At 36.6% G+C, this 15,010-nt stretch overlaps 3 protein-coding genes across 3 annotated transcripts; 1 reads left to right on the top strand and 2 right to left on the bottom strand.

Annotated features, from left to right (window-relative positions):
- Positions 1–206: 206 nt before the first annotated feature.
- Positions 207–5,054, bottom strand: LOC133694493 (NADH dehydrogenase [ubiquinone] flavoprotein 2, mitochondrial). The gene is made up of 10 exons (XM_062116024.1): positions 4,839–5,054; positions 4,711–4,743; positions 4,530–4,595; positions 3,194–3,310; positions 1,875–1,952; positions 1,679–1,784; positions 1,518–1,564; positions 908–985; positions 738–803; positions 207–620 (listed from the first exon to the last, which is right to left on the bottom strand). The coding sequence occupies exons 1-10, from the start codon at positions 4,902–4,904 to the stop codon at positions 513–515; spliced, it is 765 nt and encodes a 254-aa protein (XP_061972008.1). The 5' UTR covers positions 4,905–5,054; the 3' UTR covers positions 207–512.
- Positions 5,055–7,300: 2,246 nt separating this feature from the next.
- LOC133693242 (protein OSB2, chloroplastic-like) lies at positions 7,301–9,926 on the top strand. Its single transcript, XM_062114421.1, has 6 exons — positions 7,301–7,789; positions 8,075–8,213; positions 8,295–8,376; positions 8,465–8,571; positions 8,891–9,056; positions 9,724–9,926. The coding sequence occupies exons 1-6, from the start codon at positions 7,431–7,433 to the stop codon at positions 9,792–9,794; spliced, it is 924 nt and encodes a 307-aa protein (XP_061970405.1). The 5' UTR covers positions 7,301–7,430; the 3' UTR covers positions 9,795–9,926.
- A 1,008-nt stretch (positions 9,927–10,934) lies between these two features.
- Positions 10,935–12,300, bottom strand: LOC133693243 (auxin-induced protein 22D-like). Its single transcript, XM_062114422.1, has 4 exons — positions 11,908–12,300; positions 11,598–11,803; positions 11,368–11,467; positions 10,935–11,272 (listed from the first exon to the last, which is right to left on the bottom strand). The coding sequence occupies exons 1-4, from the start codon at positions 12,129–12,131 to the stop codon at positions 11,203–11,205; spliced, it is 600 nt and encodes a 199-aa protein (XP_061970406.1). The 5' UTR covers positions 12,132–12,300; the 3' UTR covers positions 10,935–11,202.
- Between the last annotated feature and the right edge of the window lie 2,710 nt (positions 12,301–15,010).

The raw sequence follows: 15,010 nt of genomic DNA, 5'->3' as shown, positions 1-15,010 counted from the left end.
CCATAGGGCACTGCGATAGCTCAGAAATCAAGATACAATGCTTGCGGACAAGCGACAGATCCTCGTGTCAAAAAATATGGACCTCTGGATGACGTAAACTCGGGAAATCTGGGTTCCCCTTTTTCTTCAGAATCAACAAAATCTGACTCGTGCTATCTTCAGGATTTTATTTTATTTTTCGCAGTGCTGAAGAAACATCTTAGAGATAGTTTCAGAATAACATTTTATTATGAACCTTGGCATACCCTGCGTTAACAACAAACTGTATTTTCAGTGGCCGCCATACAAGGGCAAGTATTCAACCACCTACAGAATTTATGAGAATCGAAGGACAACAATGATCTGTATACCATTTCACTACTTAAAATAAGCGGTTGTATGGATTTAAACATCCACCAGAAACCATGCTGGTAGGAAAATACAAAAAATGGTTAAGCTTAACAAAACAAGAACTCAAGGAGGCCTGAAAAACTCCAAGCTTTGTGTTATTTGAGACAACATTTACCGTAGCTTTAGCAGGAATCAAGATCCCGACATGGAGGAGGTTTTGGTTCTCCATGCAAAGTAGTATTTCCACCTTCTGGTCCACACTTAATGCGTTTTGGGTTTTGTGTGCCATGCTGGAATGCATAACAAAAATTTAGTTTACAGCACTAATAATGCTAATCAAATGAGAGAGAAAAAAAAACCCAGGAAAAAGTAAGGATTAGAATTCATCCCCTGCCCAGTAGTCTTACCGGTGGCTTCTCCCCCTTTCTTAGCATCTCAACTATCTCAACAACTCGTTTTGGAGTAACATCTTCCTGCAATTAAAATGAAAGCCAACATAAAATTCATAAAGCTTTACATCATCTGAATACACAGATTCTCAACTTTTAAGGAAACAAAGGGATTATAATTGACCCACGTAATAATTGTAAGTATATCCTTCAGATCCATTGGAGTAATCGGCTACTGTAATCATAGGAGCATTTACACAACATCCCTGCAGAAACGACACAACTGATATTACACAATGCATTGATAACAAAAGATGGTCAAGAGTATCATAAAAGACCTGTATCTCTCCATTCATGTTCACCTTGACCCCCAATTGCATGCAAGATTTGGGTTCAATCTCTCTGCTAAGATGGCAAGAGACTTTACAATCTAAGCTAATCAATATGTTTGCATTTGATCTCTTTTAGTACCCTTACATAATAGTGTGGCAAACAGTGGCATGCAGTTAACACACTGGATAGGAGCGCTCAAACAGTAATATGTGTAACAATAGAACCGGATAATCCATCACAAAATACCGGTAATCTCTGGTGCTAGTTTTACTTTTTGTATTTGCTAAATTGGATATTGAAGATTTCAAGTACATCAAGTAATTACCACATTGAAATCCATTTTCCAAAAATTTCATTGGAGCTACCAGCATGGATGTAGTTCTTTCCAATTATTAAGTCCTGATTCAAGTACTACCCAAGGAAAACAATGCTCATTTTAATAAAGATGGATGAAGAAATACTCACCATACATTCCATTTCTCCAACAGAGAAAAGACCATCCTTGGTTACTTCTGCACTTTAAAAGTTCAAAGTCAGGGCCTATTCTCCAAATCTCAAGTCAAATTCTACATAGCATGAGATCCACCGTAATGTGAAAGACGCCTAGCATGTTATTTGGAACTCACCATTGCGCTTCACTCCCAAGTGTTTCAGTAATGCATCTTCAATTTCCCGTGAACCTCGTATCATACATGGTGTTGTGCCGCAAACCAATAGGTGATATTTGCCCACCTGAAAAACCAATTAAAGAGGCAGTAAGCTGCAATTTGCATTAGGTATATGAAGAGAAAGCAACGTGTAGAAAAAGATATATTTTCTCACCGGAGACCTGTTGAACATTGAGTAAAATGTTGCGACTTCATACACACGGATAGGAGCAACTTCAATAACCTTAGCCACCTAGAGGATCCACGAAACATTTGGATACTGTTAATCATTTATTGGTCTGCACTCCAGTGAGATTAGCTTTCTTTTAGCCATGTGAAGATATCTGAAAATCTGATACTTACAACAAAAAAGTTTAAAAACTAACAAAAAGAAATTGGCAATACATGTTGGCCAAACAAGATCTGATTATATTAACAGAATAATCCAGATATCTCTAAATCTTAGAATGATAAATTGTATACTACTTGATGTCAAATGATACAATACATGGCCAACTTGGATTTTTACCAATCTATCCATTTATGTTCAAGATACCACCTTTTTTGCATGTCATATAATGTTTTACTCCAGGAATAAGAACAGAGGGACGGAGAGAAAGTTGGACCTGCTGAAACAAGAATACTGTTCAAAGTGCCAAGCACAGAATACCCTCAAACTAAATAGAGTAGCTTTAATGCCTATTCTAGTAGTTTTTTTTTTTTCCAATTCAATACAGTAATATTAGGTATAACCTTCAAGAAAACATATGGGTATGCATGGTTTCTTTTCCCTTTTTTTGTTTGATGGTATCCCTAGGCTAGCTTGTGTGAATATCAACCATCAAGGCCAGGACTAGGGAATTATTAGAAAATAGATCCTCATAGCCTGGCTGGGAATCGAACTATGCTTGACAAAGCGAGGAGCATACCCACCAGGTCACCAACCCTCAAGGTTATAGCTAGTTGATATGACAGAATATGATCAGTTATGAGTTTTGGACACTCCTATCCAAATGCTTCAGTGATTAAGGAATGCATTCTCTAGCTCTCCATTAGCTTACCATCGGGGAATCTGTCTCTAAATGACAACATAGCACATTAAACATGAAAATAATGCTAAAACCTGATTTTGGAGGGTTATTTTAGCTTGATTGCAGTTGGAAACTTTATGTTGAGAAAATGAAAAAAGAAGAAAAAGATTACTGAGACCAGATTAACCCAGCTTCAAACCAAATGTAATCCCTAAATGGTTCAACAACAGACAAGCAACCAACAAACTGTTCAACATCATCTGATACTATATAGCATTTTACCAAAACAGAAAGGTGCAATGATGTGTATGTATCCAACTCTAACCACTAATAATTTGTTTACCACAAACATATCAAATGTGCCATTAAGTTCCCTGCTCTTGACTAAACTAGCTCAAAATTACTGCTAGAAGTTTATAATGTGAATTAAAATCATTAATTTTCGAGCACCATGTCCACTTACCGCATTCATTGCTGAAACAGGGAGCCACCCTCCATGCTGTTGCTGCGCAAGATCTAACAGAGGAATAACTGCTGATTGCTTGTAGTTGGATGGATAGTGAGATACTATTTCTTTAACCTGACATCAGAGGTTAAGAACAATGAAATGTTAACATCTAAACATTAAAAGAAAACCTGCTAAGAGATACTATCAATGTCTTGGTTAAGGAAGTTCTCTATTGAGAATTCAAGATCTGCAGGAGACAAACTATTTAATCGAGATTCCAGGGTTATAAGAGCCAGCATATGTACTTGCTTGACTGCCCCTGGTACCACAGTACAGGAATACAAGGCTAATGCCTCACCCATTGACACTAATAGTGCAACCCTCACATCTAGTAGCCACTTTATGCTGGGTTCATACTGCTGCTTTAAGGAAACAAAGTTGCATCCTTATAAATAGCAAAGTTTTTGGTGAATTGGTGAGTGTTTTTTTCCCAACATAAGTGAAGAATGTAAATAGTTGCCTTTGTGGTATACAGAATTCTAGGTATAAGCTGTTGATGTTATGTTTTCATTCTTCCTTGTAACAAGGATGACATCATTATCAGCATGGTCACAAAATTGCTTCCATTAAATGCAAATAATCCGCTATCATCCAGTAATGCAGAGTTTTGGCTTCTAAAAAAAGGTAGTTGCATCAGCATATGCCAAAACGGAAAGAACACAACTTCTTGAGAGATCACATCTTTTCATTTTCTTGTCACTGTGGAACCGCGTACCATAGATTATAGAAAAATGCGAATTTGATGGGTCATTTCCTAGTAATAAAAATTCATTAAAGAGATTAGCCTATTCCCAAAGAGGAAAAGAAGATATAGCAAAGGCAGCCAGCAAGTCCCACAAAATGATATGCTGCATCGCCAATCACATACCGACAACTTATCATCTCTGCTAAAGTCTCCTGTAACCAACCAATGTCATGCACAATGCATTTAATTCCGAGCCTGCATTTATAACCTATTACTCCCATTTCAATGACCAGACTTATAGCGTCTTTATAATGGTGGATTTGGCAACTTTACGAATTTATTACCTTCGTGACCTGGCTCTAGTTTTAACAAGGCTATTCATCTCACCACTCCCGATAGTTTCTAAATAACCCAGGCCAAAGCTTATAATACACTAAATTCAGAATTGTCGCGCTGATTACTGCTAATAGTTTAAGAGCATAAAGGATCGCGATTTACAGGAAATAAATGTAAAATGAGATGAAATTTCATTTAATTAACATACATTTACACAGACCAGCGGAAAAATAAGAGCAAATCTTCATGTTATTAGAAATATCACATTACCTTTTCTTTATTCGCGGCCGAAAACTCCCAAGGAAGGTCCGGATTGTTATCTGCAGTATCAATGTGCTGCACCAAACCCCAATTTCGTTAAGCACGCCAGTAATTTAAAAACTTATATATACTGTAAGAATCAAAAGCAGAGAAAATCAATGATTTCGTAGCAGCGAGGACTGGTACTTACGTAGTTCAATGAAGTGGATAAGGATCGAGATGCCTGTAGAAATGAGAGAAACGGAAAGAAATGAGATCAAAAGAGGCGAGTGGTTGGATGCGGAGAGAACGAGAGAGAAAAAAATCGAAGGAAAAAACCTGAGGAGTTAAGCGGAGAGACTGACGGATCTCGAGGAGACGCGTGGCTACGATACGAGCTAGCATTTTCGGAGGACGCTGAGCTCAGTGGAGTGTGGAGACGATTTGGTTGGGGGTGGGGGGAATATTTACCAGAAAACGGAGAGAATAAATGAACGGAGACAGGATGGTGCGTGTACGAGACGATCAGCGTGTAGTAGGCGAGTTCGTTTGGCCCATTACCTGCCCTGCTCTTCTAAAATCAGGGTGCACAAACATTACTGGATACGGGTTGTTTAAAGGCCCGGCCCATGAACCATGCGAGGACATAAACTTGAGAATGTGTGCTTGGTGCCATAAAACAATTTTTTTTACATTTCTAATTTTTTTCTTTTTCTGTTTTTTAATGAAAAAATGAAAAAATTAATTGTTTATTGAGAATGAAAATGATTTTTTTCACTAATAAAACATATTGCAACTATAACTCGTAAAAAAATAAAATTATAATAGTCGTCTTGATAGTTTATATTTATGATGATATAATTATAAAATATTGATATTATTTCATTAAAATAAAAATGATCATGAAAAAGTTATAGTTTTAACTAAAGAAAAAATATTTATATTATATTCATGATAAAAATTAAATTTATGATACTAACTAAATATAAAAAAATAACTTTAGTCATTTACCTTGCTATAAAGTATTTGAATATAAAAGAAAAATATATATTATTCATGTGTTTCGTTTATTTATAAAATAATGGGAAATTATTTGTAAAGTAAGATTGTGAAAAACACTTTTATTTTTCGGTTCTTGATTAAAGAAAAGAGAGAAGACAATGCATATAGGATCTAAGTAGGTTAATAAAAACACAAAAATTACAAGAAAAAACATAGAAGGTTTAATGAGCGAAAAAAGTTGTAGATATGAACCCTTAATTTGTAGTTTTTATTTTCTAAAAAATAAAATACATGGCAAAGGTCATATTAAAATGTTTATAATACCCTTAAAACATGTCAAAAACCCCTAACTCTAAAGAACTATAAATAAAAAAATAAAAAAAAAACATAAAGAAAATAAACAAGAAATCCAAATTAAAATATTTGATCTGAAAAAACACGGGAAATAATAAAATCAACCCAAACGCGAGTGTTAATGCTCAAAATGTGATTCTAAAAGGTCTAATGATCCATTTAGTGGTGTAATGGTTATCTTGAGGAGAAATGCTTATAAAATCACGTGTAAGAATTTAAGTAAATCAAACAATCAAATATATTGCTATTACATTGTTAATGAGTTAACTAGGTTTGGCCATCACAGACCTTTTTTTTACTTCTAAATTTATCTTATTGGTTCATAAAAGCATTTGTTAGGTTATCCAAATAGTTTATACAGGTTAGATCCTCATCTAATAATGTTATATCCCCCCATATGCTTGAAATTACAAGTGTCTACAAGCCCGAGTATATTAAAGAAGTTACTGAATTCTAGTGATGGAGATAGAAAATCTCAATTGATATCTATTACGCCCATGAAAAGAAAAATATTTTGGTATTAATGGGTTTTTTTCGATGATATAAGTTTATCTACATGTTTTCTTGCATTTAACCTTGTTTTAGACAATAGATATGAGCTTGTAAATCTTTATTGTTTGAGGTTTATTTTAGTTTTTCAGGTTTTTTTGTTGTTGTTGTCTAAGACCTTAAATAAGATTTTTTAGAATGAATAAGTTGTTGTTTAGGTAAGACAAGATTGAAATTGAATTTTTTAGGTGTAAAACACTCTCGTCTTGATTTTCTAACAAATTTTAGTCGATGAAATCTCGGTAAAGTTGCCTGCTATTTTTTTTTTAAAATCCAAGGGTGAATGATAAGTCATATACCCCATAATAAATAAATAAATTAAACAGGTTCAGGAGCGTTGGATGATATGGATCTACAAGCCCGAGCCTTTTGTTTTGGAGGCCTAGGCGTCCCTAACCCTTTTTCTTTCTTTTTTTTCTCTGTTTTTTTTTATTTGGACATTTCAAAATTCTTATTTTTTTTTTAATTTTATCTTTTAATATTTTTTTAATTTTTGATTAGTTATTTGTTTTGGTTTGATATTTAGTTGGTTTTTAATTTATCTAATTAAATGCACACGTAAACCTTTTAATTTAGAATTTATTTTTTTCCATGTAAAAAACATATAAAATGTTTTCATTTTTTTTTATTGAATAAAAACTTTATCCAACCCGCGCGCTTTAGTGAAATGCTAAAAGCTAAAAAATGGTCCGCGATGGAAAAAGAAAAACCTTACAGACATGGATCCATGAGAAAGCCTAACTCCAATACAAAAACTAACACCAGCCCATACAAGACCAGCCCATCCCAGCCATCCCAGCCCAGCCCATCCCATCCCTTTTTATTTTTGTTTCTCGACAGAAGGGGATGGCCAGAATCCAAAAGTTAAAAGAGGAGCCAAAAACCCTTGAAATATATTTTTGTTGCAAAACACTAAAACCTTTTAAAAGACTTCCCATTTGCACAATCAGGCACTTTCAAAACCCCACCCACCGCTTCAATGCCACCCATTACCATAAGTACTACTAAGACCTAAGAGTTTCATCAATGGCTTTAGGGCAAGCACTAGCACTATCACCAGCAACTAACCTCTTTTTTTCAATTTCGAACCCCTCCCTCACAAACACCAAAACTCCTGCTTTGTCCCTGAACCCTCTCACCTACTCCTCGAAGAGATCCCATTTCCAACGCAGCTTGAAATGCTCCGTTCATTATAGAGATAACCAGCACAGTCAAGCGGTTACGCATGCTAAACCGGCTGAGATTCAATGGAACAAGGAGCTCTGTAACTCGGTGCACCTCATCGGGATCGTTGGGACCCCTGTAGAAATCAAGCACCTCCCCTCCGGCAAGGTAGTCGCTTGGACACGACTTGCTGTCAAGAAATCTGCAAATGACACCTCCTGGTAAGGAAATGCTCATGTCTAAAACATAAATAAAGTTGGGTGTCTTGAAATTTAACATTTTCAATTTTGTAGTTTTATTATTTATCGTTGCGATTGCGTAGCCTAGTATTCTTTCATGCCAACAAAACAAAAAAATTATCTTAGGATTCTGTCACACATCTGTTTCCTGTTTTCCTGTGATTTTACTAGTTTTGCAGTTTGCTTCACGCTGTTCTAAATGCTTCACAGAATTCAGATAAAGTGCCTCAGAAACATTTTATGAGAACGACAATGCTTGTTTCGCAGGATCAATTTGACATTCTGGGATGATTTGGCGCAAGTTTCTTCTCAGCATGTAGAGAAAGGCCACCAAATATACGTGTCTGGTCGATTGATCACAGATTCAGTTGAAAATGATGAAGGGAAGCTGCAGACCTACTACAAGGTTCTGTGATGGTCATATATGTTTTTGTGCTAGTTTTTTTTTTGTCAAAATGGATTTTTTACCTCTTCGAACCTCTATCAGGTAGTTGTCCAGCAGCTGAATTTTATTGAAAGAAGCTCTTCAAGAGGATTATATGACTCCGACTTTAATAACACGGCAGCTGGTAAATCACATATCTCTTATGAAACAAGATTTTGAATGTAAATTTATGGTTTGGATGGTAATGTTATTTGCTATATAATTGCCTGCAGGTAGTAAGTTTGGTAACAACACTGCAAATGACATGGGTTCCATGGAAGAACGGTGGCAAGCATTTTTTTCTAATCCTTTGGAGTGGTGGGATAACAGGAAAGATAAGGTAATCGTCTCGGCTAATGAATCGGAAAATGCATGCATACATGTGCTTCTTGCCAATTTATTTTTAGAAAGTTCTCGAGTGCTCATTTGATGCAATGATCATTTTGTGCCTGCATGTGCTGGAAAAAAAATTCCCTCGTGCATTAGGATCTTGCTTTGTTAATCCATATTTAGTTTATGTTATATTTCATAATCATTTATGCAAATGGATCAAGAGGCCAAAAGTACTCTGCCCCTTGTTAATAGTGAATGAGGACCTGAAATTGATTGTTAGCTGTTATATATTCCTATATGATTAACATTATTTCTTTGATTTGCAGAGGAACCCAAAGTATCCTGATTTCAAGCACAAAGACACTGGAGAAGCTTTGTGGGTTGAAGGCAGGTACAATCCTCCTTGGGTGAAGTCCCAATTAGCTATATTGGACGAACAAATGGGATCTCTTCAAGATCAGGACTCTAGGTTGCATGAAAGTTCAATGTCTGGTGATGATTTCATTTCCTTGTCCTAATTAAGTGATTCCCTCTTCATTTGATGTGATTTTTGGAAGAGCTGAAATAGGTTTTGTTTGTATATTATGTAATGTAGAATCTATGTTGTCAAGAGTTGCAAGTTTCGTTGTGGCTTTTGAACCATTTAGAACATGAATTAACGTTCTTGTCAATATAAAATGCTCTTTGTTTTGGTCTTGAGAAATATGTCCAACATGGAAAAGCAATTCCCTGGGGATTTATTCAGGAGCATCATATAGCATTTTCTAAGTAAGATGAGATTATTTAGTGTTTGTGCTAGAGTGCTTTGTTGAACCTCAATCCATCCAACTCGGTTTCAACTTGATCTATTACCACCATGGGCTAAGTGTAGGAGTATGATGTAGAGCTATGAAATTTCTGTGTTATATTCTCTATGAAAACATTCCAAAGAATTTGAAGTGAAGTTAACCATAACACCAACAACAATAATCGTAAGATTCATTTCCTGCCATTTTGTACTTCAATACTGCAGTCCCAAAGTGTTGTTTGTTCTCCAAGCCTCCAGGTAGTCATTTCACAATCGCTTAAATCTCCAAGCTGTCTAGCTGTGTTTGACTATATGTATGTACAGAAGTGCTTAGCATCTTGTATTGTTTAAGTTAGTTTTTTTTTCTAGTAGGGATTGATATCTGTGGAGGACCGGGCTTGATTGCTTTGAGTGGGTTTTATCAAATCAACCCCCTTTTATGATCAGATTCTGTATCTACGATTATATTATATTCTGTATCCATGTTGCTTACTTTATTTTCTGTATGGATCGTTCACATTCTGTCATGCAAGGTGGCGCTTCTAATTAGAACATACACAAGAAATTTTCGTTAATTTATGACTTATTTGGTATTTATTGCAGCCAGTTCTTAGAATCATTACTGATGTATAGATGCCTCTGTTTTTCTAATTGCAATTTTCTTTCATCATATGTGAAGTATGATAGAGGTAGCAAGTCTTTAAGAATACAGAAATACTGGAGCTGGCAGCAACTCTGTTGTGTCTTCCTAAGCCATCATTTAGAATGGGAGTGCATCAGAGAATTTTATACTCCTATCAACAATCTCTCTAGTCATGGTTGATGACGAGTTAGAAATACTGAAATGTGTTTCTCACATCATCTAGTTCGATTTTGTTACCCACCTAAAATGGAAGCTTGCCAAGCAATAAACATGCGCATTCCCTTCCTTTTTTTTCTGGGTCTGACAAACATGAAATTTCAATCTGAATGTTAGTAATGCATGCTTATATTATTGGGTAATGCCCGTTGAAGCAACCTGGCTTGGATGGAACTCTTTCTCCGGCAACAGGAGGAAAAGTTTTCTGCAATTAATTATTGTGTACATTCATGGAAACCCAGTTTCAGTTGTTTTCTGTATGAAAGAAGCGGGATGCAAACTTCTTTATAAATGATCATCTCGGATATTAGTGCTTGAACGGGTGTTTTTGCTTGGACTTAACCCCCATTCTCTCGAATATGCTGGAAACAATATTTGATAGACGAAATCATACAGATCATAGAGTGCTGAAGGTCACTTTCACAATTTTATTCACCATATTGTCTCAAGTTTATACATAATCAAGGCTAGTGTTAGATAGAACCCTACCTCCTGTGGATATGAAGAGGGTATGAATCCTTGTTGGAATTGCTTTCGTCTGAACTTCATTAGTGAAAAAGGACTCAAGTATCTTGGTAATCAACCCATTTTTTTGAAGTGATCGAGATAGATTTCGAAAATTTTATGCCTCATGTGTGATGATACTAGGTTTCACTACTTTTTAAGAATACAAAAGTCCTGGATTACTATGTAAAAGCAACACGAATGTATTTTTTTCTGTAACTAGCACTGAATATTGGAGACTCGCTCGTTTATATATAATTCAGATAAAAAAGTGTGGTCTTTCTGTCTCTACAGTTTAATTGATACATATCCAGATCTTGGAAACCAAAACCAAGGAGGGAGAACCGAAGCCAAAAAAAGAAGATCTGATCAACTTGTTTCTGTTCCTAAGAGACCTAATCTCTTGGAGAATCCAAGCCAAATTACTCTTCCTCTAAATCACCATATCTCCTTTTGCTGACAGGTTTCAAGTTTTGTTTTTTGTTTTATCAACAGCCCAATCCTCTAGCTTCTGATCCTTTCATAATTCTCAGCCTCTTGCAGGAGGAGATAAACATGCTGCAGCAAGAGTAAGACATTTGTAAGTTTAGGGAAACAAATACGAAGCACTTCAAATTCTCGTAAAAGGAAAACTATGGAAGAGGGGAGCTTACTCCCATGGAACGTCGCCAACTAGCATCCAGTCTCCATCTTTATCTTCGTAAGTAGGAGCAAATTCAGATCCATTGTACCCTTCATTCTCTGAGTATTCACCTGAAAAATTGCATGGACTCCCATTAGAACCAATACAATAATAAAAATAAAAATTAGAAAAAAATAAAAAGTGGTGCATTATCAGTACTGTTTTCATATTTGTGAGGGAGGGAATTGCATATAATCTTACCAATGGTAAGCTTGAACATATTCTCCAAGGCTTTGAGGAGCTCTGGGTAGCTCTTGTACACCTTAAGATCAATCTTCCTGAGATAAGGAGCTCCATCCACGCTCACTTTTACGTACATGCCAGCACCATCCACTTGATCATTTTTCTTTTGTTGCAAGCAATTTTTCCTATAAGATCGGATTGGTGGCCATCCCACTACTTGTGCCCTGCCATCATTAGCCAACATAAACCATGTTAATGCATGCCGGATAGATTGACACAAAACATCATAGTTGCTTATCAATATTCTGTTAGAGGTGAAAAAACGTACTTGGCAGGGGGGGCAATGTCTCTTTCACCATTTTCGACATTGGAGGACACACTATAACTGCCCTTGGACCTGGACTCCTCTGATATTTCTGGCGAGGCTCTCTTATTACTCCTAACACTAGGAGTAGTTGATGGTTTCTCTGGCTCATCACTTCCAGGCAACCCTAACCTCAGTTCTGTTGCCTTTAGATTTAGATCGCTTTCGTATGGCATTGACCTCTGCATTGCTTATCACAAATATTCTTGAACACTAACTTGATGCAAACCAGATAATCTCTATTTCTCTGTGTTTTTCCCTTCTCGACACTTTCTGCTTAGAGTTGAAAGAACTAATTAATTCTTGAAATGAAATGAAACGGTTGGCGTGTTGATGAGAAAGATGGGATGTACGAATAGTTTTATAGGGGTGATTAACAAGGGACAATATCCAGGTGACTCGTTCTCTTCGTGCATGAACTTCATCGATCAGAAATGATAACCCCACAAACCTGAGCCACACGCTCTACCTTCTAAACCAATCATATACTTCCAAGTGGGGTTTTCCAGGTGGGGCTCACAGAACACGCTTCAGCTATGCGCGTGGAGCTGAATCATTTAAGTGAAAGTCAGCAACAGATATGGCTGCTTGTCAAATGAGAAGCACATTGGAGTTTGGTGCTGCTCGCGAGGGGGACAAAGAAGAGACAAGCACAGCCGATGGTATTGAAGACACTGGACCAGGACTGAACGGCTGAGATTTGGTTATTGGAGAGGCAAATCAAGGAACGTTGGCTCTTGAGGGCTTGATGGGAACATCCCCATGTGAACTGAGGGTCCCACGTGAATGTGGGACCTCTAATTTTTTCGAACTTGATTTGGTCTCGTGGACGGTACATGACATGTGGCATGGTCAGCTCTTGCCTTGCTGAGTCATACATTATTTTTTTTCCTTTTTTTTTTTTTTTAAAGATTGTCTACCTTTAATCAACTTACTTCACCATGAATAAATCTGTTTACTGTTAGTTGACAATCAATTAATAAAAAAATTAAATGACCTACAAGAGGAATTCGAGTCAAAAAGTGCAATGAATTGTGCATTTGCAGAATTTTCTACGAGTTAAACCTTGATCTAAAATTGTAGCATGCATGCCTCCATTGACATTTGACAAATTCACAAGAGGATTTGTCGAACGGTAACATGACTTTGGAATGAATCATCCTCGTGTGAATCTGTGTATCATTAATTATTCAACGCTTAGGGTTCATGTTCCAACTTGAAATTATATCATTTCTTTCTTCAGAATTTTGGCGTTCAATGTACAAAAATAAATGCCAATCTCTTGTTCTTTGTAAAGGCATTGTTAAAATAGAATTTGGCTTCTACTCTCTACTCCAAGGCAATGTAGGTAAACGGAATTCAACATCAGGATGTGCCTGCCACACATTTATTACAAGGAAAGATGCCGCCTTTTTAACTTCGAATCCATCTCCGAGCTAGTCAGGCATGGAGTACACATAAATGCCTGCATATTTGGAAGCCCCACGACCAAACTCTACTCAAGGCAAGATCTTTTGTTGGCTAAATCTTGTGGTGCATAATTCACAAGCCTAGCCAGCCAGTAGCCCCAGATGGTTCACAAAATCTTCTCAATTTTTGCAATTAATTGAACGATAGGAATGTATAACAAATTCAACCTGCTGCTTCTCTGTATGATAAAAATGCGATAGTGCTATCTGATTGTTACTTTTGTAATTCTCATCCACAATTTTTTGTTTTGGCCATGATACTTAGAGCTTCACAGGTGTAAACACATACAGCCTCTGCTGTCTTGGCAGGTTTGAAATTAAGTATTTTGGTAGCAAGATATTCGTCCCTGCATAATGCTCCGACTGTACCTATCGACTTCAATTTCTTCAACCAAATTATTAATGTTCCTTTCGATATAGTGGAGAGCTTCACTGCTTGAACTTGGCATTGACATCCGGATTATCATATCTTCGCTCTTATCATTAATTAGCCTTTGCCCTCCATCTTTTCATGGGCAATGTTTTCGATATTGCTCCATTCCCTAATCCAAAATGAACTTGTAATAAAGGAGAAAAAACCTCCCAGGAAAAGTTTTTTATCTGATATTTTCTTCTAGAGATGATGATATTTCTACCTAGATAGGTGGCGTTTTCTAGTCCATATTTGCTTCAAATTAAAGTTAATTAATCGGTGCCTTTTGCTTTAATCTTGAGCAATGCTTCCAATCTGGGGGATAGCAGCCTGGGATATGAAGCTGCTAGCTTCATTCTGGCACTCGAGTAAAAAGTAGCTGGCAGTTCTGTGTGGTGGGAAATCGGCCACCCTAATTCATACTTGCCGGTGCCAATACCAAGCCACACGCAGCGAAAAACCACCTCAGAGAGGAGGGTATTCATGCAAGATAGATGAGAAAAAGACAAATTAAGGGGTCCCGGTAATGGAACCAACCAATCTTTTAAGAAAATGGCTGGCAATCCATTTGAAGCCCAATTAATCACTCGTTGAATGAGCCATGCCGGTCACCAAAAGGGGTCTACCACCTTTCTCACATCATAGTATCTTTTACAAATCTCAGAAATCTAGAAATATTAGAGATTTAGATAGTTATTAATTTTAAAATTTATAAAATTAATTAAGATACAAGTTGATTTGAATATTTATATTAATAAAAAATAATTAAATAATAACATTTATTTAATTATGATAAACACTTTGTTTTTTATATATATAATAGCATTTCAAGTACGTAACTTTCTTGCACTGAGGGTCTTGGCCTGGTAGTGGGAGGGGCTTGTTTCCTTCCACTGCTCCTGGATTCGAGCCCTCATGTGCACGCTTGTCATCCCCGTGGTACCTTATATGCCTACTAGGTTTGCAGGGTGTTCAGTGGGCCGTGAGATTAGTCGTGGTGCGCGCAAGCTGGTCCGGACACCCACGTAAAAAAAAAAAGTACGTAACTTTCTTCATTACATATATTATATATAGTTTTGAAACCTGACCCGGTGATCGACCTAATCTAATAATGGGTCACGGGTTAGAAAAAAAAAAGAAGCCAAACTTATTCTTTTTATCTACCATTTACTAAACCAGAGGTCTA

This window comes from Populus nigra, chromosome 5 (assembly GCF_951802175.1).
Source record: "Populus nigra chromosome 5, ddPopNigr1.1, whole genome shotgun sequence".
Classification (NCBI taxonomy): domain Eukaryota; kingdom Viridiplantae; phylum Streptophyta; class Magnoliopsida; order Malpighiales; family Salicaceae; genus Populus; species Populus nigra.
This window is presented reverse-complemented; position numbering and strand designations above follow the sequence as displayed.